This window comes from Zingiber officinale, chromosome 5A, assembly GCF_018446385.1.
Source record: "Zingiber officinale cultivar Zhangliang chromosome 5A, Zo_v1.1, whole genome shotgun sequence".
NCBI classification, from domain to species: domain Eukaryota; kingdom Viridiplantae; phylum Streptophyta; class Magnoliopsida; order Zingiberales; family Zingiberaceae; genus Zingiber; species Zingiber officinale.
In genome coordinates, this window is record NC_055994.1 from 30,615,820 (window position 1) to 30,640,578 (window position 24,759).

At 35.5% G+C, this 24,759-nt stretch overlaps 1 protein-coding gene across 2 annotated transcripts in view; it reads right to left on the reverse strand.

Moving 5' to 3' along the window:
* Positions 1–427: 427 nt before the first annotated feature.
* The window catches only part of LOC121980389 (ABC transporter B family member 6-like), a 40,801-nt gene continuing 16,469 nt past the window's right edge, over positions 428–24,759 (reverse strand). For both annotated transcript variants that reach the window (XM_042532404.1, XM_042532405.1), the window contains 3 exons: positions 9,781–10,559; positions 9,461–9,702; positions 428–2,144 (listed from right to left, as the gene is read on the reverse strand). In XM_042532404.1, the coding sequence (XP_042388338.1) occupies positions 915–2,144; positions 9,461–9,702; positions 9,781–10,559 (2,251 nt within the window). In that variant the 3' untranslated portion in view covers positions 428–914. The remainder of the gene's footprint in view (positions 2,145–9,460; positions 9,703–9,780; positions 10,560–24,759) is intronic.

Genomic DNA, 24,759 nt, shown 5'->3' on the forward strand with positions numbered 1-24,759 from the left:
TAGAAAACAGAAAATAGAAAATATTTTCCAAACCAAACACACCCTAATCTTTTCAAATGGATCGGTTATACTAATTCGACAAAAATTGACTAGTTGAACTGAATCTTCCTTTTTGTTTGTTCGATTGCACTCATGATCCAACTGAACCCTTCCAACAAACTCGAGCGAGTTGGCATTTATCTCAACCCTTCCTTCAGAGTTCATTTGATGTATCTTAAGCCAACCAAACTCCACCCGCCATATCTTCATATGCAGTCCAATGAACCACTGTAACCAAGGTTCACTGTAATACACAATATATCTATTATTGATCAAAACAATTTGCTGCTAAACTTTTTCAAAATTCACAACAGAAATCATAGCAAGCTTTTTGGTTGTCGACTTGATTCAAGAAACTAATAAGCCCTATTCTTGCTACACCATACCATTTCTACACAAAAGCATTAGTGGGTTCTCAAATTACAACACAGGTCAGTGCGGGGAATTTTGGACGAAACAAATTTCTCTATCATGGTAGCACTAGCATAAAAATACAACACCCCTTAAATCCTTTGAATTTACAAATCAATACACTATGGAGGTAGCAGTCGCCAGAACAAAGCGCCTAGCCTCCAAAATAATTAATGCACAACACTCGACATATGCTGCCTTAATTGTCCAATTGACGTGTCCGACAACTCTACTTCTTTTCCCAACTCCTAATGGCGCATTTCACGACTCCATGGTGATCAACAATGTTACAAGTCAGATTAGTTATCCATTTCATCTGCTCTTGTAATAGACACTGCCCGCCGCATGCTTCGACATTTCATCATGGCGCTGAGGCTAGCGACATTGCAAGAGGCAAGGAAGCTTTTTCACAACCAAAGGTCAGGTGAGAGAACAATTTACAAGTCCTGCAGAAGAAAATTTGCCTAAACAAGTCGATGCTGACGAAGGCCCTTTCCGAAATGTGGCTGCATCAACCTAACATACAATCCATTCTTCTGCAACAATGACTCGTGGGTGCCCTGCTCAACTATCCTACCACTATTTATAACCACAATATTGTCCACATGCCTCATCATTGCTGCCCTATGTGCGATAAGAATGGTTGTCTTGTTCCCTATGATCAATGTGTCAAGTGCTTCCTGCACCACGCGACTTGACTCGGATTCTATTGCAGAGCTTGCCTCATCCAACAACAGTATAGGTGCATTCTTTAGTACCACCCTAGCAATGGCAATTCTTTGTTTCTGTCCAGGAGTCAAATCAACCCCTCTCATGCCCACATGAGTGTCATAACCATGTGGCAAGCTGCTGATGAAATGGTGTGCATTTGCGATCCTTGCACCTTCTTTCATCTCAGACTCAGTTGCATTGTGCCGTGCATAAATTATATTCTCCCTTATGGTTGTTGAAAATATAACTGGTTCCTGTTGAACCAGACCCATGTGGCCACGCAGCCATCTCAAGTTAAAAAGCTTCAGATCTCGTCCATCCAACAAAATTTGACCACAAACAGGGTCATAGAATCTCTCAATTAGTGATATTATTGTGCTCTTTCCAGACCCTGATACCCCCACTACTGCTACTGTTTGCCCCCCACTCACCTTAAGACTGAAATTACTTAGAATCATCGCCTCCGGTCGTGTTGGGTAAAAGAAATCTACATTTCTGAACTCAATGCTTCCGTATATATTGGGAGGGCTTATACCAGCATTGTCATCCGAATCAATCTTTGGTACACGATCTATGATTTCAAATACTGAAGTAAGAGCCTTCCGTCGCTTTAGTATGTAAGGTGCAAGACCAAATGGCTCCACCAAAGCAAAGGTTGCAAAAGTAAAGACAATGTACTCTTTAAGAGCTGTCTCTATTTTGATTCGTCCATTGTGTACTGACATAGCTGTGTACCAAAGAAGAAGAGCATTGCAGGCAAAAAGAAGGAACTGCGAGAAGCCAAAAGCAAAACCAATTGCCATTCCAAGGATGAAATTCTGTTTCAGTATGGTAGAAAGATGCAATCTGTACAACTCCATAATCTTGTTACCAGCACAAAAGGCAACAACAGTATAAATATTTCGTACTGCATCCTCAAGGACCAAAGAGGCTTTCCTATGCATCTCTTGAATTCCCTTTGAAAATCCAGCAAGCCACATTTTCTGCACTTACAGAAACTAAATAGTAAGGATATTATAGCAAGATGCACTCACGTGAATCTATAAGACAATGGTAAAAGAGCATAAGCATAAGCAAAAGACAAAATTCTGACGGCGATAAGCATGTGCAAATAGCACAATCAATACTCATCTAACGCAAGAAACTTGATCAGAGATTCATAGTAGAGGATTGAAAAAAAAAAAATGTCTATACAACTGAGTCCTAATATTCATAGCTGGATGCATGAATTAACTAAACATAGTGTCCGGTGTAATAGAAAGATTCATTTACCTTCCAAAAGTCAAATCATGAGAATTACAATGAGAAAATAGCAATAGTTAATATATATGATCGATAAGACTCTTAAATCCACGCCTTTCCTTGTTCATCACATTGTAACCTTTTTTCACACACAAAAAAAGAGTACTTTGTAATCTGTTTTATACATATAATATTTCAGATTGAAAGATCCATCAAAATGACCTAAAAACCCTTGCAACATTGTACCTTGCCTGCATTATTATTTTTACAATATTCACATGGTTTTAATCTTGGAAACCATGTGAATAATGAAGAATTTAGTAAATAAAATGGCAAGTACAAATCTTGGAAACCATGTGAATAATGGAGAATTTAGTAAAATAAATGACAAGTACAAAAAAGCTGTCATGCTAAAGGAACACGTACATACAAAAAAAACAATTATTAAAGTCCTGTTAAAGAAGCAAACTAGCTATATGACTATTTACAAAAAAAAAACATAATAATGTTCAGAAAATTAAGATTTTATTTGTATCGATCAGGTGGATAGATTAGATCCAAATTGATAAGAAAAAACTAAAAAAATGGAAAAGTAAAAAAAAAAAACTATTCTAGAGTAAAAAGAATAAAACTAATAACATCACTTATTAGATATTTAATATCCAAGTGAAAAAATGATATTCACACCAAAAAAGTAATAATATGATATGCAACTATTTATTAAATAATATACAATTGTTGATATATCAAAAATATTATTAATTTTAACAAAATTTACCATTAATAATATTTTATAGTAATAATATTATCAATAGTTTCGTAATATATATGATATTAATGTCATTCTATTATCTGGTACATAGCATAATATATATGAATAAGACAAATAATATCAATAATAATATATCAATTGTTAGCAATAATATTAATGAAAGAATAATAAAATAAGATATAAATGATATAGAATATTATCAATAAAAAATATTAAAGGCACAAATCAAATAAAAGTATTATATAAAAACATTAATTGGATACTAATCCAATATAAATATTATTTACAATTAATATAATTTTATTAATTTAATTATATTCGATCCTATTAGTAAAATATTAAATGATATTTATACTATAAACTTATTACCAAACATTATCCTTTTATTATGGATATCCGATGGTTATTAGTTATTGTTTTTGTTAATATCCATGCCCAACCCAACCAAATAGTCATTTGACACCCCACTCTAGATTGCACCACACCATCTCCATTGGAAAGAAGAAACCTTCTCGTCTTCATTTGGACCACTCTCGCAAAAAAAAAAAGGCCTTCTCCTCACTGCTCCCTTTGAAGAAGTCTTCTTTCTCCTATCCATCATCTATCAACCCTATCTCTTGATGCCCAACAGATTCTCAAGTTAGAACCGATTAGTTATTGAGATCTCATTCTTTCAAAGTTCTCCCACTTCCTGTTGAATCCAGCTAATTCTTTTGCATTTTCTTCATGAATTTGGCAAAAATCAGTTTGTTTCTGGTTGTGACCAACATCTCAGCTCAAATTGGATTGACATTTACAATTCTTATAAGCCAATCAAGTATAAACCCTAAACCCTACAAAAACTCCATCAAACTAGTACAACAAGATGGAAACCATCTATTAGTTGATGTCATATAAATTTTCTTTCTTCGACTAAAAATTCATCAACATTTGACACAAACACAAGCCTAGATTAAAAATTGTAGCACCTTTGACAGCTAATGGTACAACAACAACAACCAAGCATTTTCCCACTAGGTGGGGTCGGCTGTATGAATCCTTTTACACCATTGAGCTCTATCTCCTATTATATCATCATCTATATTTAAATAAATTTTATCTTGTTTTTTTGTTGCTAACCAAGTCTTTTTTGGTCTTCTTCTTCCTCGTTTTATATGCATATTTATCATAGTTTCAAATCGCCTAACTGGAGCATTTATTGGTCGTCTAAGTATATGTCCATACCATATTAAACGTGTCTCTCTGAGTTTTTCCTCAATAGATGCAACTCCTACTTTCTCTCTAATGCTCTCATTTCTTATTTTGTCCATCCTCGTATGTCCACACATCCACCTTAACATCCTCATCTCTGCAACTCTCATCTTCTGCTCATGTGCTCAAGTTCAGCTCCATATAACATAGCAGGTCTAACTGCGGTTTTATAGAACTTACCTTTAAGTTTAAGAGGTACTTTACGGTCACATAAAACACTCGACGCTCCCCTCCATTTCACCGATCCGCTTGTATTATATGTAAGACATCTCTCAATCCCTCCATCATTTTAAAAATGATCCTAAATATTTAAATCTCTCGGTTCCAATAACTCGTCCTCTCCTATCTTAACAATTGTTTCATTACTTCTAATATTGCTAAACTTAAATTCCATATATTCAGTCTTTAATCTACTAAGCTTAAAACCTTTCCCTTCTAGTGTTTCCCTCCAAGATTCCAGCTTAGCATTTCCTCCTTCACGTGTCTCATCTACCAAAATAATATCATCTGCACAACGGTACTGTGTCTTGAATGTGTGCGGTGAGTTCATCCATAATTAATGTAAAAGATAGGGACTTAGAGCTGATCCTGATGTAACCCTATCTTTATTGGAAATGCTTGATTACTCCACCAAGTCTTTACTCCGTCGTTACATCCTCATCATATCCTTAATTAGTTGATATATGTTATGCTAACACTCTCTTTCTAAAATTCTCCATATAATTTCTCTTGGGACTCTATCATATCTTTTCTAAGTCAATGAATACCATGTGTAGATCTTGTTTTGCTCGATATTTTTCAATTAATTGTCTAAGAAGATGTAGAGCTTCCATGCATGAATCCAAATTGATTTTTCACTATGGTCTCCTTCCTTAATCTTTTTCTATTACTTTTCCCAAGTTTCATAGTATGACTCATTAGTTTAATACCCTATAGTTTACATTTGTACGTCTCCTTATTCTTATATAAGGGAACAGAGTACTTATCTTCCATTGATCGGCATTTTTTTTCATATCATGTTAAATAATTTTGTAAGTCATTCAATACCTTGTTTCCTAAGCACTTCCATACCTCTATCGGAATATCATCTGGTCCAACGGCTTTTCCATCTCATTTAAAGCTTGTTTTACGAAGTTTGAATTCTACGATAAAATTAAAATTTTGATGCTCATTTGACCTAATTAAATTACCTAAGTTAAGTTGGTCTCCTAAACCTTCATTAAAAGTTGATGAAAATACCTCTTCCACCGCTCTTTTATTTTTCTATCTTTTACTAATACCCTATTACATTCATCTTTAATATATTTTATTTGGCTAAGATCTCTTGTTTTTCTTTCTCTCACTTTAGCTATTCTATAAATGTCTCTTTCTCCTTCTTTTGTATCCAATTTTTGATATAATCGTTAAAAAGTTTCATTTTTTACTTCACTCACTACTTTCTTAGCTTCTTTCTTGGCTATTGTATATTTTTTTAAATTTTCCTCGTTCTTACAAATATACAATTCCTTATAAGCTATTCGTTTTTCCTTCACTTTCTCTTGTACTTTCTCATTCCACCACCAAGATCCATTGACTCACCGAGGACACTCTTAGCTACTATTTTCAACTTTGATACCATCTTATCTCATGTTGTACTAGAGTCATCATTAATGCTTGTACTTCTACCTTCTCTTTAAATATATGTTGTTTCCCATCCTTTAACTTCCACCACTTAATTCTAGGAATTGTATATATTTTCTTTCTATTGATACTATGTTTAAACCAAACACACTCTAAGCTTTCTCCAGGGATGATTTTGTAATCTTTACAAATCTTTCTATCCTTTTTCCTAACCATAAGAAAGTCAATTTGCGATTTATTATTCTCACTTTTGAACGGAACTAAGTGTTCTTGTCTTTTGTTAAAAAGTGTATTAGTTAATATAGTCATATGTTATTATAAAATCTAATATAGTTTTTTCTTTCTCATTTCTCGTTCCAAATTCATAACTCTTGTACCCTCTCATATTCTTTATTTGTCACTCCGACATGCTCATTTAGATCATCTTCTATTAAAATCATTTCATTTGGTGGAATATTTTGTAATATTTCATCTAAGTCGTCCCAAAATCTTGATTTAGTAGTTTCATCTAATCCTACTTACGGTGTATATACGCTAATTATGTTCATAGTTTCTTTCGCCATTAGTATCTTAAGGGCTATAATTCTATCCTCTTTCCTAACTATTCATACAACTTCATCCTTTAACGAACTATCTACAATAATACCCACTCCATTTCTTGCTTTACTCTTTCTAGTGTACCATAACTTAAAATCCAAGTTCTCTATCATCTTTATCTTTTCGCCTACCCATTTTGTCTCTTGTACACACAAAATATTAATTCTTCTCCTAATCATCGTATCTACTACCTCTATTGATTTATCAGTGAGAGTTCCTATATTCCATGTTCCAAATCTTAGATTATTAGTTTTCCTATCATATTTGTTCTTATCTAACCTATGGTGTGAGAACTCTTGCCTATTTAACACTACACCCAAGTTCTCATGGAGATGTAGCGGTCCTTGCTGAGACATTACAGTCGGACCCTGTAACGCGAACTCTTGCATATTTATCACTACACCCGAGTTATGGAGATGTAGCGGTCCTTGCCGAGACGTTACCGGGGAACAACCTAGCATTAGCACAATAGTTTAATGGATTCATTCATGAAATATTTGCCATAGTTTGACGCTGGCTGGCAACCTAACGCAACCCTCCTCCTTTATCCGGGCTTGGGACCGCCCATGACCGGTCATCATGGGCGGAGTTTGACAGCTAATGGTAAACTAAGTTAAAACCTGCAAATCCATTAATGGGAGATCTAAGACAGAGAAATGGAGGAAGACAGTATCAAATAAGTTTCTCAAAGTAGTTATTAATGTTAATGCAATCGACCAAGTCTCGGTTTCGATGTTTGATCAATATGTTTAAGGGAACCTGTGTTTAAGTGTTAGGGAGATTGTTATTGCAATTGATCTTTGTTCAAGGTTAATTAAAGTCCAACAAGAAGTTAACAGAGGAAGAAGTCCTAGCAAGTCATATTTGGCAAGTGATTGGAAGTCCTAGCAAATCACAAGAGATTGAATGTCAAGCAGTGAGGTGAAAATTTTAGACAGGTGAAAGGTAATCGGATGTCTATCAAGAGGGAAGTCCTAGGCAAGTAGAAAGTCCAAGAGGAGTGAAATCTAGACAAGGGAAAAGTTCTAAAAGAGTGAACTTTAGGCAGGTGTGAGAGTCCTAAAGTAAGTGAATGTTAAACAGGTTGGAGAGTGCTAGAGTGAACTATAGGCAAAAGAAAAGTCTTAAACGAGTAAAACTTCAGCCAAGTAAGTCCCGGTAAGTCAAGTAGACCACCTACCAAGCAGGCCAGGTAAATCATATACTAGGCATATTTATATATTGTACGATGTGTTTGAACTAACCTCTGTTGCACAAAAGTTTGGGTTCCAAATGACCGGAAGTGAATCTGATCAAACAGAAGCTCTGATCGATCGAAAGGTTTGGGCAACCAACATTCTAACAAGCATTGGACAATGTCAAGTGCTGACATGGCAGGGATAGAGTTTGGCTCAGGGCAACCGAAAGGTCCATCATCAGTTGGATGAGATCCAATCAGCATGGGATGCAGCATGAATCTGGGCACAAAAGTTGACAAGGGAGGAGTGTAGACGACCGAAAGAAAATCCAGGCGACTAGAGATTGGATAAACAACGAGGAGATCGTCGTTGGATAACAGTGGAATCCAAGCGACCAACACATGATCCAGTTAACCGAAACACCTTTATAAAAAAGACTGAGATAACAACTCTTCGTTCAACACAACATTCATTCTACACTTTCAAAGTTCTCGAAATGTTGTTCATTTGATCCAAGAGGTACTTGGACGAGTGTTGTTGCATTCAAGACTTCCAGAGGTGATCAAGTTTTTTGTGTAAGATTTTGTTTATTAAATTTTAGTTATTATTATAGTGTATTATTCATTTATGTGTAAGAACAAATATATAAGAGGTTTCTCCACCTCTGGAGGATTTTCAACAAGGAGCAAACTAGTGGACTCACACTGAGGCAAACTTTGGGGTAGGAATCTAAGAGTTCCGAACCAAGTAAAAAAACTTGACGTGCTTTGTATTTCTTGTATTTATTTAGCATCATACATATTCCGTTGCGTACTAAAGGCACACATAACTCAGCGAAGTGCTATTCACCCTCCCTCCTCTAGCACACCCATTGATCCTAATAACTAAGATACCAGATTCTCTTAGCAGCTAAGGGAAAAAGACCGTTAGGTGACAAAAATCAAAGCTCTCTAGTTGAGAGACAACATCATGTAGTATGAAAACGTCACACGCAAGGTACACTTAGGGTGTGTTTCCTACGAGCAAAAAAAAAAAAAGAAAGTAAATAAGGTGACAAAAAGATTTCCAATTTTCCTCTATATCCTTTGGAGGTAAGGAACGGCTCAGAAACTTCTCTATGTTTCCTCTATATTGTTTCCATCCGAATTGGGTGGAAATCTCACATTCACATGGAATGGAACTCAATCTTAGCTTGAAAAAATTCAGGAAAAAAAATCAAATCTATTTTTATTTATGTTTTTATTTTTTATCTTTGACAAATGAAGTTTTAATATATTTTTTTCCTCCCTCTTTTAAGCAAACATAAGGATGGAAAATATTTCACAATTTTTTTCTAAATTTTTTTTCATTACTCTCTCTCTCTCCTCCCTCTTTCTTTCCCTAGTTGTTTCCTCCCTTTGGAAACAAAACCTTAAAAATACAAGCATACGCACAAATAACTCTTTTACAACATCCATGATGCTCAATTGCAAAGAATATAATAATATGAACTGAATTGAATCCATTGAGATTATGAATGCACCAGCAACAACTTCCGCAGATAATATTCAAAATATAAAATGCATGCGAGATGAAAACTATATCAACTTATAATCATGAAGAAAGCAAATGATCCTTTTTTTTATAGTCAGTTTCATACCTGTGCAACAGCAGAAACTGTTAGAATGGGAAGAGTTGCCAGTGCAACAAGTGCGACACGCCAATCTAACAGCAAACCTATAAGAAACGCTACAGCAACAGCAGCAATATCTTGTACTAATATAGAAAGGCGGTTGCTGAACGCAGCACGAACATAGGTTGCATCATTAGCTAATCGCATTGACAATGTATCTGCGCTATTCTCTTCCTCATCAAACCACTCAACCTCATTGTGCAAAATTGCTAGAAAAGGATAAAAATTGGGTCATAGAATGTATAAAAATGCAATCATGAAATGTCTTTGCAAAACGAAAAAATTACCAGAGAACATCATCCTCCTAACTCGTTCAGTCATTTTCTCCCCCATTATACCAAAGTAGAAGTGTTGCAAAAAGTTTGCAACCACTGTAATGATACCCATGCAGGCAATGATCAAGCACCACCTATTTACTTCGTCGTGAACATCACGGTCGCCTATTCTATAATAGGCTGCTACTATAAGTGCAATAGCGTAAGCAAGGAGAGGATTGAATGATCCAAAAATTGCAGCACCAATGCTTCCTAGAAGAGCATAAAACCATTCAGCAAAACTGAGTTCCACAAGCCGCCAAAATGATGGAGGTTTCTGTTGTTGAAAATCATTTGCCTCTTTCTTTTTAACATGCACCATATCAAACGGATTAAGTGGGCGGCTGAATGTATTTGAATGAGAACGTTCATTTTTAGGGTCAGATGTGAGAAGCGGGGAAATAGGAGATTCTGGGTCTGATGTTTTTGAAGATTGCCTGTTAATGGAATGAACCTCTAGTTTGGGAAGCTCAGGCAATCTCATCTCTAAGCTGTCCTGTCTTTTGATAGATGGACATTTTTCAGACACCATCCCATTTTCCACCCTTGGTTCTGGAGGTGGGCTATGAGTCTTTGATGATTCATGTGAGTTATAACTAGCATCTTGCTGTTTACATAAATGAAGATCTTGTCCTCTCTGAAGAGAAGGTGACTTTGACAAATTAGGAGATGATGGTTCTTGGAGACTATGAGATCCTGATGAAGCCTTCTCAGTTTGAAGATTTGAATCTTTATAATTTCTGATGGGTGTCCTAGAATATTTCAGAGACAATAATTAATCCCTGGAAATTATTAGAGTTTGGAAGAAGTCATCTTGGACTAAAAACTAAATGACTATAAATTTTGGAATAAACATGCATAAATTTCAGGTGCAAGTAAAGGCAAATGCAATATGAACACAAATCATTAACTAAAGAACAAGGAGAATGGCTTTATTTGAATACCAACATTTTCAGCAAGAAAATCACAAAGTATTTTGAGTACAAAATATTTACAGGTTAACAAGGTGAACTACAGAGGAATCCTCTTGGTTTTTTACTTTCGGTATGATAATTCAGATTTTATCAAATGAGGTGTGATTTGTAGTGAATGACTGAATGCTCTTAAGGCAGAAGAATGAAAGGTCTGCACTTACTTTCACATATTGAGGACCTAGATGGAAAAGAGATAATTGTCATATGCAGCAGCCACAGGATAAATTTGGCTCGGTGCTGATGTGAGTGAAATTACCAATAGACCCTTCCCTGGGACCGCATTGGCAGGAGCTTTGTGCACTGGGCTATCCTTACTCATATGTTGTTTGGGTGATGACAACTATGCTTTGAGATGGTGCATAGTAGAAACAAAGTTCAAATCATGTGGACCATGCCCAAGCAATTGACCATGGTTTAAAAGCTAGTACCTATTGGTTGAAATGGTTGAAACATATCGTCCCATTAAATTTTTGAATCTCAGTACTACTCGGCATTGACACAATGTCTCCTTTGTGTTAATCATGTCAACGGGTATCATTTCATGTCAACGCTTGAAATTGAGTTGTTTTCTTTTGTGTAGTTTGCCTCCATACAAGAAAATGTCAAAATTGTAGTATTCAAAACTACTTTAAAGTACCCTAACTTTAGATCACCTTCACGCTGCCCAAACCTGTTACCTATGACACTCCAGCATGCAACTTGTACTCAAGTAGTTTGTAGAGTAGAGCAATTAGTATTTGTTATAGTTTCAACATTTTTAGTTTCACAAGTTCTTTGCATGTTTATAGCATATGGTTTTTTTCATTTCTTTTTTAAGCTAGCTAAATGATTTAGTAACACGTTAGTTTATCTATTAGGTATTATGTTGGGTTGGTCTTAATTCTTCAGCTGTATAGTGAATTGCATTCCTCTATTCTTCTCAAGTTATTATCAAAACCATGTTTATAATTTAAGCTAGGATTTCTTCTTTCCAATTCCATTAGAGAGGTTCCTAGACTCAATCAATCAAGGTGACAGCCCCTGGTCTCCCATGCCTCCTCTTCTTCATATCTCAGCTTTACTTCCAACTTTCCTTCCTCGACCACCATTTGATCAACAATCTTGCATTAGTCCTACAACAACAACGTGATCCACTAGATTTGCTTGATCCTGCTGCTCCCTTAAAAGATTGAGGGAGACAACTTCTGTCTCATGGCACCCAACATAAAAACCACATTCCAGCAAACTAAATTGCTGGAGCTCACTGCATCCCTTGACCTTCTTAGTCTCTTTTTCTGCTTCTAAGCTTCTCACTTCATTGCCCTGTAAGTCTTCATGGAACTTGATGAGGAGATAATTGGAAGGTCATCATCTTCTCCTACCTACTTGCAAGATATAGGCAACTTATGTATCATATGTAGCAACTGAAAAAAGTTTCCCTTTCCTCCACCTCCTTGAACTCCACACATTTACACATCACTGTGGCACCATGTTCCTTGTATTTATGAAGAGAAAGGAATCATTGTCTTTTTATCAAATTTAGCTATCAGTTCTTAAACTTATCATTCAAGTTCACCTGAACAATTAAAAAAAATGATAAACTCAGTTAGCCTCATTGATTATTCCTGGAGGTGACCACTCCGACCCCACGAAAGTTTCCCACCGGCCACTAGGGTAAATCGGGAAGTGCACGCGGCGACCAGCCCAGAAGCCCAACATCCTTTGGTTGCGCGCCTCGTTTGGAGGAAAAATTCCTACAAATGCGCTATAACTGGGGATCGAACCACATGTGTCTGGGTGATAACCTGAATGTCCTACCGTGGCACCATAACCCCAGGGATTCACCTTTTACAATTAAAGGATTGATGATGGATGTATTATCGTCAGAACAAGCGAAAGGATAGAATGAATCCTCATCCATCTACCCATTAACCATCTATCCTTAAATTTATCTGGCATTCCACTAAACAAGTCCTAAACCCTTAGATTGAATTAGACTTTAACATATTAAGGATAAATACCCAAACCCCCTATGGGCATGGATAGATTATCCTGAGTAATTTTTTTATTTCTTGGAAAAGTAAAAAAAAAAGGATTACAAACATGCTTTTACATTTTTTTAGATTTTTTATATTGTACGTTTTCTCTTGGAAAGAAAAGCTGGCAAACTTTCCTAAAGCAAACAAGAGTTCCCTTTCCAGCGTTTATTTAAAGAGAAGAAAAGAGGGAAGAAACTTGAATTTAAAAAAATAATAGTTAAAAAATTTTAAAATCATTAAAATTATTGATGGTTCAGATTTCCATCAAGAGTTCCCTTCTCCCTTCATTATCTCCAAATAAAATTGAGGGAAAAAGTTATTAGGGAAATATTTCTGCCACCTTGTTTCAGTCCACATCTCCTTTCCTGGTAGGAAATATGGGTTTAGAGTAGATATTAAACTTCTAATCACAGATTTACAGAACTTTCATCAATTCTTTCTATTAATTAAAACTCTTTAAGCTAGACTAATTATTATCTTACCTTTTCTAGCATCCTCTTTTCCTTATTTCAAGTATAAATTGAAACTATTCATTCACTTTTTTAACCTTTTCTTTTGCTCATCATTTGTGTTTGTTTAACAGTAGGCAATAGAACTCAACATATTTCCTTTTGGTTTACAAGCTCTTTCCTCCATTTATTTCTTTCTCTACTCTTGAATGGACATAAAACCTTTGCTCGTTCACTTTTCTAACATCTCGTTTCTCAGATTAATATCATCACTTTAGGTTCCAATAATGCTATACATATATATACATATAGCTACAGATTGTCTTCTATGTCTCTTTTAAGAATACATATGGAAACCTTAATGACTTGGTGCCTATTTGGCCGAGTTTATTTTTAGCTTATCTATCCATTAAAGGCAAAAGCCAGGCCAAACAGCATGTTTTATAATGCTATTAAAAAAAACCAAGATAAAGTAAAAACTAGGGTAGGGGAACTTTTGATTCTTTTTTTCGAAAACACAACACCTTTTTTTTACATAATTTGTTTTTGTACCAATAGTACCACTTCTTAAGCAAAAAAAATTATCTCTAAGCAGAAAGACCAGGGATTCAATTTACCTAGAAGAAGACACAAGATTCAGAAGATAGAAACAGATTTCTTTGTGATTTTAGTAGGTGATATCTTCAATTTTTTAGCAACCAGGCAAGGATTTCTTCACTTATAGCAATTTAGATTGTGAGTTTGTGAATGAGGAAGCACCAAATGGAGACAACTTATAGAAGAGCAGTGAATGATGGTCATATGGAAAGAGTTCGCAATCAAATAGCTACAACATTGATGGAAAATAAAAATCATTGATTCATGAGTTATTCCTATGGATGCTCTCATTCAACTTTGCGCTATTTATGTATTATTTATAGAACTCTTTTTTTATCATAAGGAGTTAGTTTTTACAAACTTTATACTATATAAAAGATCTTTTATATTGTAAGAAACTGATCCTTCAATGAATAAAAATTAAAAGTTAACTTTTTTTAATTGTGAATATTGATTGAAGTGTTACCCTTAATAGTAATTTCAAATAATATTAAATCTTTTCTAAATTATTCAACCAAACAACTTATCTAAATAAAGAGTTTTAAAAAGTAGAACTGTCAAACAACTTATTTAAAAACTCAAAGATATTGTTTTTATATGCTCTTTCATAAGATAAGGTCAAACATGCTCTTAATCTATCTTTTCCTCTCCGTTAATATTTTTTTCCCATTTTCAGCTTTGCAAAATTCGGATCTCTTAACTTCAGTTTGAGAGAGGGTTATAGAAGAAAATATACCATTTTAATGTAAAGATCAAGCTGTCTTTGGCATCTCATTAGCAAAGGTTCTCTTATTTTCTATTTGTTAAACTTTTTCTGTTTTATGTAATATTTGGATAGATAATGATAAATAGTTTAATGCAACATTGTTAGATTAGAATCATGACACAGTTGTGTGTAAGTATTGATGTAATCCTGCAGTTTTCTATTGAACAATATTGGTTCATTCATGTGGCAAAAGACGATTCGCTCGCCCCTAGCGCCTCCGTCAACCCGTCCCTAGAATATTGGTCCATCAACTTCTTCCAAACGTGGGTTTATGACATAGATTAGCATTATATCTTTCAAACTGATATTAATATTAAATATAATTGATGTTTTTGGATCCTTTATATGACAAAATTTTACCGTTGCACCAAGCCTCCCCTTCCGGTATAACAAAACAACAAAGTTTAAAATATCGATCTGTGCCAAGGTGTTGGTCTTATGCCGATATGATTTCAGCATTTTTTTAAATATAAAATATATTAATTAAAAATAAAAAATTTAATCTAAATATTTAAAAAATATAAAATAATAAAATAAAATAATAACAATATATATATTAAAATAGTGAGATAGTTATATTAAGATTTAATTAAGTAGTTATATTAAGATTTAATTAAGCTTATTTGAATTATTCCAACTATAGTTAAGAGTTAATTTAAATTATAAACCTAAGTTAATTAATTAAAAGTCTAAGTTCGACTCCTTCCTCCTCCCTGTTCTGTGTCGGACAAGCTCCTTCCTCTTCTAACCGTGAGGCTCGCACAACGCATCCTCAACCCTCCGTGGCCGACATGAGGTCACTCCTTCCTCCTTCCTATTTCCTCCCTCCTCCCCTGTTCCTCGACACTAGCGTTCCTCCTATTTCGCATCGCACAAGCTCCTTCATGTTCCACGTCACGTGAGCTCCTTCCTCTTCCGGACTTCGCGACAGCATCACGTGAGCATCGCGATCGAAAGAGGAAGGAGCTCGCGCGACGCGGAACAGAAGGAAGAACACTAGCGTAGTGCGATAGAGGTCGTAGTACCTCGAACATGTCAGTGCCGGTTTTGTTCATGAGCGGAACAAAATGTTTCGCCCGCATCGGGTATCGGGTGAGACGAGACGAGATTTTAACCCTTGCAAAATAGTATATGAGATTTTAACTTTTGCAATGGTGAATTAGCTAATATTGTGTAATAGATTTGTTATTTCAATTATTTAATGTGCAAAGATATTTAGGTAATCTGAACCTACATTCATAATAAGTTGCTAACCACAACTTTGGCCTGATTCAACCAATATACTTCCTTGATGGTGGTAGGCCAAATCTGCTGAAAATTGAGTCATTTCATACAAGAACCTACCCATTTATTTCCTTCAAGAATGGAAAGAGAGATAGCTGCAGGCAGAAAAGATCAGCGCTATTGGACAAAAAAAATACAAAAAAGGGAGGAACCTACACTAAATAAAGACATCACAGGTTCCTCAAAAATAGATAGCAGTAGTTAAAAAGAGTATTAATTCTTCACCATTCAAATTATTCTCTCTCCTCCATCTCAATTAATCGAGGTTTCTTTGGGTTTGTAAATTTCAAAATCAATTTTCAACTGTCTTTCATTTTTGATATTTTGTAAATGGTTTAAATGAAATTAGTTAGTGAATGTATCTTCCAAGTTCTATCATCTCTCTTCTTGCCCAATGTCAAACTTTGCCTCTCTAAACATCTAACTTCTCTTGGAGTAAAATAATTGGAAACTTAATCTCTTCTTGATAGTAACTGTACTACTGCCAATATCCTAAATCTACTTTTCAAGTGGAAACCTACTTTGTCAAGTAGACGTGAGAACTCCAATGAGTCAAGTAGACTGTAATAAAGTATCACGCAGGTCATACCTTTCAATTGTTGGTGCTGAAAGCACCATCTAATCAAACCAGTGTTTTGATATTGGCAAAGATTCAAAATTAAGGGTTATTATGATCTAACGAGCTTAACTAAAGTGTGCACAAAAGTCCTAGTTAAGACTAGACAAGGAAGTCCTAGTCAAGTGAATTGGACAAGAAAGTCCGGTTGAGTGGGTTGGGCATAAATCTTCACAAATCGAGAACATTGGGCAAAAGTCCTAGGGATCGAGGACACTAGGCAAGAAGCCTTGCAGTCGCGGACACCAAGCAGAAGTCTAGGCGGGTCAAAGATAAGACGTCTAGCGGGAAGTCACGAGGGTCAAGATCGGATGTTGAGCAAAAATCCAAACATATCAGGAGGACCAAATATTTGACAACAGATAAACTCAGGAGAAGGTGAGGATGTGTTCCCCGTTGAGGGAACAATAGGTATCAGTCCGACTTAGGGTTTTAGCAAAATCCGAAAGTCGAGACCGAACAATCCCGAGACTGTTTAAATATTTTGTACTCATTCCATATTATATCTGTTGTATTAACTTTGTGATGCAGGAAATCAAAGCTGGAGTTAGGGCATTCCAAGCGCCCGGAAAGGATCCAAGTGCCCGAAATGACCCGAATCCAGCCATGCGAGCAGCTGAGTTGTCATACCCTGGTTGACTAACACATGTCAGACTCCAAACACCTGGAAGGGATCCAACTGTCTGATAATGGATAGAGGCGACTTAGATAGAGGTTCGTCCAGGTGAAGTCACGTCAGCAATCAAGGTGCCCAAAAGGGATCCAAGCGGCCGGAAGGGATCTAGGCGCCCGGAGTTGGATAAGTTAGCGACGAAGGTGAATTAAATAAGCTTCGGTAGAGACGCCCAGAGCTGGTTTAGGCGCCTGGAAGAGACTATAAACGAAGGGTTCAACCAACAACTTGAGACACTCATTTCTATACAACTTTCATACTCGCGTGCTGCTCTGAAACCTACTCTACGACACTGAAATGCTACTCCAACAATTAAAGCTCAAGTTACTACATTCTTCATTTGTCGATATCTTTTATTTACATGCACTTTGTATTCAATGCATTTGTATTCGTATCAAGTTTATAGTGAATTGCCCACCGAAAGCACTCAATAAGTGCGAGCCTTGAATTAGCAGTCGTCGAGCTGTAAACCAAGAAAAAACAACGGTCTCAAGATTGTTTCTATTTTCTATTTATTTCGCTGCGATATCTCTCGTGTATTACAAATTTTTCAGTTTATTTTTTTTAATTTCTCGAAGTTGATGCAACATCACTCGAGCAATATTTTTTCGAGTACATTATTCTATAGTACCGCACGACCGCCTCTTTTATCTGACGATGACTTCGACTATTGGAAGGGCCGAATAGAGTACCATCTGAAGACCCAAGTGGAGATGTGGATCGTGATCCAAACAAGATTCACACTCTCCACCAAAGATGGAGTACCTCTCACATGCGACAAATGGGATAGACCAACAAAAAAAAAGATCGAGGCGGATGCAAAAGCAACTCAAACTCTTCAGTGTGGCCTAACCAAAGAAGATTTGAACCGAGTCAAACCTTAAAACAGCACCAAAGATCTTTGGCAAAAATTGATCAAACTACACGAAGAGACTTCTAACACCAAGGTATCGAAATGTGATTTAATTCTGAAAAAATTGTATAATATTAAAATGCGAGAAGAAGAATTGACAAGTAAGTTGCACACAAGAATCCAAGATCTGCTCAACGACCTACTCTCAATCAGATAACAAGTGGAGAACCGCGACATCAAAAGGTATACTCTCAACGCATTTCCAAGGAACACTTTGTGGGTATCTATGTTAAATGCTTATAAGATTTCCAAGGATGGATCTTTCATCTATTAGACTAGATCAGTTATTTTCCAAATTTGAATTGCATGAACAGACTAATGCACACTCTACCGAGAAAAGAATTGCTTTATTTGCAAGAAAATTCAAGACTAAGAAGTCGAAGCCCAAATTTCGACCTAAACCTGAATCCGCAGAAAAATCGGATTCAAAAGACGACAAGAAGATCACCTCTGAACTAGTCAGCCTAGCTCGAAAATTACTAAAGAAGTAAAGAAGAAGGAAGGCCTGAAAGCAACATGGTCCGAGTCATCGGAAGAGTCAGATAAGAAGAACAAGCTCAAACAAGCTTATTGGCACTACCAGTACAAGCTCATGTTGCCGAGACCGAATCTAAAGCCGAATCCAAATCGAGTCTGAGCCCGAGCCACGGATCCGTATCCGGTTCAAAAAGTTCTAACACCGCTGTAAGTCCTGCTTTAGTAAATAAATTGTATAACATGATTTTGTATTTGTAAAAGAGAAAAGAAACAATATATTTCTCATGACAATAATCCGCTAGGTATTTATATACATGAGGAAAAGAGGATCCTATAATTATGGTACGTCCATCAATCATTAATTATAATCAATCACAATCTCTATAATCAAACTAATCTAAATCAATCATAATCCCTACAATTAAGGAAATCTTCGGAAGTATTCAACACTCCCCCTCGAGGGAGCATATATGTCAATCATATCCAGCTTATCACAAAGTTCCGAGAATTGTTTTTCTCCTAATGCTTTAGTGAAGACATCAACAACTTGGTTGGATGATGATGTGAATGAAGTGACAATTTTCCTGGCTCATTACACACTCGTGATAAAGTGACAGTCAACTTCAATATACTTAGTCCTCTCATGAAAAACTGGATTACTTGCAATGTGAATAGCTTATTGGTTATCACAATACATTGGCAGTGGTTCATTGTAGGTGAACCGCAAATTCTTCATCCATAACATCTCAGTGGCAGTGTGAGCAATGGGTCTGTACTTAACTTCGGCAGTTAACCTAGCAATAACAATTTGTTTCTTACTCGTCATATTACTAGATTTCTCCCAACATAAGTGCAATACCCAGAAGTCGACCGTCTGTCGGTCTTAGATCTAGCATAGTCAGCATTAGAATAAGCTTCAATTTTTATGTGTCCATTTCTCTTAAATGGCAACCCTTTTCATGGAGATTTCTTAATGTACTTAAGAATCTTGATAACGGCATCCCCATGAACTTGTTTCAGCTTATCCATAAAACGACTGACTATCCAACTACAAAAGAGATGTTCAGGTCTCGTTACTGTTAAATAGATGAGTTTTCCAACAAGTCATCTATATTGTCTTATGAATTCTCTAGTATCATCCCAAACACTTGAATTGATATCCATAGGCGTATCAACTGGCTTCATTCCAAGCAATCCAGTTTCTTTGAGTAAATTTGTAGCATACTTCCGTTAGCATAATAAAACTCCAAATTTATTGTGAGCAATTTCAATTTCCAAGAAATACTTAGAATGTCCCATATCCATCATCACAAAGTGTTGCTGCAAATACTTTTTAGTTTCGTCTATCCCATACGTATCACTGCCAAATATTAGGATGTCATCAACTTAAACAATAAGAATGATAATCTCATTGTGCTCTGTCGTACAAACACATGATGATATGATTTGCACTATTTGAAGCCAACACTGGTTATATTACTGAATTTATCAAACCAGACGCATGGCTTTATTTAAGACCATAAATAACCTTTTTAAGTCTGCAAATCATAGTAGCATTCTCCCCTAGCAACATATCCTAGAGGTTGCTCTATAAACACAGTCTCGTGCAAATCATTATAAAGAAAGGCATTCTTCACATCTACCTGATACATTGGCCAAGATTAATTAACGGTCAAGGAGAACAAAACTCTAATAAAATTCAGGCAAGTAGTAAAAGAGAATGTCTCAAAGTAATCAACACCATAAGTTTGTGTAAATTCTTTGGCCACCAGACGAGCTTTGTATCGATCTATAGTACCCTCAACTTTAAATTTCAGAGTAAATACCCAACGACAATCAACAGAAGGGTGGTGCAACCACCAGCTCCCGAGTATCATGGGAGATAAGGGCAGACATTTCCTCGTCCATTGCAATTCGCTAAGCCGAGTGTTGATAAGTCTCAGAGTAAGAAGTTGGAACTTCTGTAAATGATAGAGAAATAGCAAAAGCACGGAATGCAGAACCAAGATAATCAAACGAAATATGATTAGACAAAGGATGAGTAGTGCCAGACTGAATACCTTTACGAAGAGTATCAGAGGGGCGAGGAGAGTCGAGATCTATAAGAAGAGGAGGTGAGGCAGCAGTGGCAGAGGGTATGCTAGTAAAAGAACAAAGCAATTTCTCATAATCAGTACGAGCAACAGAGACCATATCATCATGACCGCCAGTGTCTAGTGTCTGGTGATGGAGTCGATAGTTCGGTATATGCATTATTAGCCCAATCAGGCTTACCAAACTTCATTCAACACTCCTCAGAGGCATGGTTGGAATGACCAGTGAACACACAAACGGCTACACTTGGTGGTATCAGTTCCATGACCGCGACTACTATTACGACCCCAAAAGAACCCACAACCGTGAGCAGCCATAGTCGAAGTGTCGGAAGATGAGGAAAAACTAGTGTCAGAAAGAGAGAGACAATATATTTCTCATCACAATAATCTACTTATATGTAGGTATTTATATACATATGGAAGGAAAGAGAATCTTATAATTATGGTATGTCGATCAATCATTAGTTACAATCAATCACAATCTATATAATCAAGCTAATCCAAATAAATTATAATACCTACAATTAAGGGAATCTTCAAAAATATTCAACGGTGTTTAACTCATAAGTTAGCTAAGTCCAACGTCCGAGTCAAGTCAATCCAAAAGAAGGTAAAAACCCTTAAGGAGGAGACTAACCCAAGTCTTTTGACTGAATCAGTTCAAAGTGGAATTTCAACTCAAGTCCAACAACTTGAGGAAGAAAATTCAATCTTGAAAATTCAAGTCAAAAACCTTAAGAATTCATTGGATCGGTTCACTTTAGATTCTAAAATTCTTAATATGATTCTTGGAAAACAAAGAGTTGTATACAATCGATCCAGACTATGATATAAGGCTAAGTCTAGCTTCAAATCATATTTATCAATTGTTAATCGAACCACTAGAAACCAAATCCAAGCATGGGTCCCTAGATCAAACTTAACTAATCAAGTTAGACTGAACCAACATTGGATCCCCAACGATCAAATTCATTACCTAGATAGACCTTATCGAGGTTATGACCTAGAGAAGCTAATAGAAAAACTATTTTTGTTATTAAATAAATTTGTATGTTTGTTTGATTTACCGTATTATTTACTTGCTTATTTTTATACTTAACTTAGAATGGTTAGATAAGGATTTAGGCTTGATTAAGACTTTCTCAACATAGTACCAGGGTGGGGCGACATGAAATACTTAGAATGTCCCATATCCATCATCACAAAGTGTTGCTGCAAATACTTTTTAGTTTCGTCTATCCCATACATATCACTGCCAGTTATTAGGATGTCATCAACTTAAACAATAAGAATGATAATCTCATTGTGCTCTGTCGTACAAACACATAATGATATGATTTGCACTATTTGAAGCCAACAACACTGATTATATTACTGAATTTATCAAACCAGACGCAAGGCTTTATTTAAGACCATAAATAACCTTTTTAAGTCTGCAAATCATAGTAGCATTCTCCCCTAGCAACATACCCTAGAGGTTGCTCTATAAACACAGTCTCGTGCAAATCATTATAAAGAAAGACATTCTTCACATCTACCTGATACATTGGCCAAGATTAATTAACGGTCAAGGAGAACAAAACTCTAATAGAATTCAGGCGAGTAGTAAAAGAGAATGTCTCAAAGTAATCAACACCATAAGTTTGTGTAAATTCTTTGGCCACCAGACGAGCTTTGTATCGATCTATAGTACCGTTAACTTTAAATTTCAGAGTAAATACCCAACAACAATCAACAGAAGGTGGTGCAACCACCAGCTCCCAAGTATCATGGGAGATAAGGGCAGACATTTCCTCATCCATTGCAATTTGCTAAGCCGAGTGTTGATAAGTCTCAGAGTAAGAAGTTGGAACTTCTGTAAATGATAGAGAAATAGCAAAAGCACGGAATGCAGAACCAAGATAATCAAACGAAATATAATTAGACAAAGGATGAGTAGTGCCAGACTGAATACCTTTACGAAGAGTATCAGAGGGGCGAGGAGAGTCGAGATCTATAAGAAGAGGAGGTGAGGCAGCAGTGGCAGAGGGAATGCTAGTAAAAGAACAAAGCAATTTCTCATAATCAGTACGAGCAACAGAGACCATATCATCATGACTGCCGGTGTCTAATGTCTGGTGATGGAGTCAATAATTCGGTATATGCATTATTAGCCCAGTCAGGCTTACCAAACTTCATTCAACACTCCTCAGAGGCATGGTTGGAATGACCAGTGAATACACAAACGGCTACACTTGGTGGTATCAGTTCCACGACCATGACTACTATTACAACCCCAAAAGAACCCACAACCGCGAGCGGCCATAGTCGAAGTGTCGGAAGATGAGGAAAAACTAGTGTCAGAAAGAGAGAGACAATATATTTCTCATCACAATAATCTACTTATATGTAGGTATTTATATACATATGGAAGGAAAGAGGATCCTATAATTATGGTATGTCGATCAATCATTAATTACAATCAATCACAATCTATATAATCAAGCTAATCCAAATAAATTATAATACCTATAATTAAGGGAATCTTCAAAAATATTCAACAGTGTTTAACTCGTAAGTTAGCTAAGTCCAACGTCCGAGTCAAGTCAATCCAAAAGAAGGTAAAAACCCTTAAGGAGGAGACTAACCCAAGTCTTTTGACTGAATCAGTTCAAAGTGGAATTTCAACTCAAGTCCAACAACTCGAGGAAGAAAATTCAATCTTGAAAATTCAAGTCAAAAACCTTAAGAATTCATTGGATCGGTTCACTTTAGATTCTAAAAATCTTAATATGATTCTTGGAAAACAAAGAGTTGTATACAATCGATCCAGACTATGATATAAGGCTAAGTCTAGCTTCAAATCATATTTATCAATTGTTAATCGAACCACTAGAAACTAAATCCAAGCATGGGTCCCTAGATCAAACTTAACTAATCAAGTTAGACTGAACCAACATTGGATCCCCAACGGTCAAATTCATTACCTAGATAGACCTTATCGAGGTTATGACCTAGGGAAGCTAATAGAAAAACTATTTTTGTTATTAAATAAATTTGTATGTTTGTTTGATTTACCTATCTTCGACTAGTTTTATACTTAACTTAGAATGGTTAGATAAGGATTTAGGCTTGATTAAGACTTGCTCAACATAGTACCAGGGTGGGGCGACATGATAGTACGTTAGGAAAGCTTAATCTATAAGTCAAATAGGGTAAGACATACCCTATTTGGTCTACTTAGCTAAGTGAAACTAGCCGAAGATACCTCGTCACATCCTAGACGAGTTAGACCAGAATTTTTCAAGAAGAACGTTAAGTGTATGATTTCTTAAAAAGACTTTATCTAGAAGTGGTCGTTGCTCCGATACCCAAGAAGATCCTTATGCTCGCTACAGCCTAGAAGCCAATTTTATATGCACTTAACTAACCAATTGTTAAATTTGAATCTAACTTAAATGTAAATCAATCCTTAGATTTCAGATTAAATCAATAAAGATAAAATTAATAGTCATCTCACAAAACCTATAACCAATTATTAAATTTGAATCTAACTTAAATGTCAATCAATCCTTAGATTTCAAATTAAATTCATAAAGATAAAATTAATAGTCATCTCACACAACCTATAATGTTTCTATTTGAAAATCTAGAAAAGAGTGAGATGAACTTAGATCAAATTGAATATTAGCTCAATTAAACTTAAACTTAACTTATTTAAAATCTAATAAACTTAAACTAAACAATTTAATTAAAATTAACTTAATTAAAATTTAATAAACTTAAACGAAACTTAATTAAAATTAAAATCAACTTAATTAAAATTTAAAAAACTTAAACTAAACATAATTAAAATTAAATTTTACTTAATTAAAATTTAATAATCTTAAAATAATTTAACTTATTCAACTACTTTATTAAACTTAATCAATTTAACCCAACTAACTTAAATGAATTAATTTACTTACCTAATTTAATCTAAGAAATTTATTTACTTAATTAAATCTAACCTAATTAAATTAATTTAACTTAAATCAACTCAAAAACCAACTAATTTATATAAAACTAATTCAACCCAAACTTACTAAATTTAACTTAATTCGAACTTAA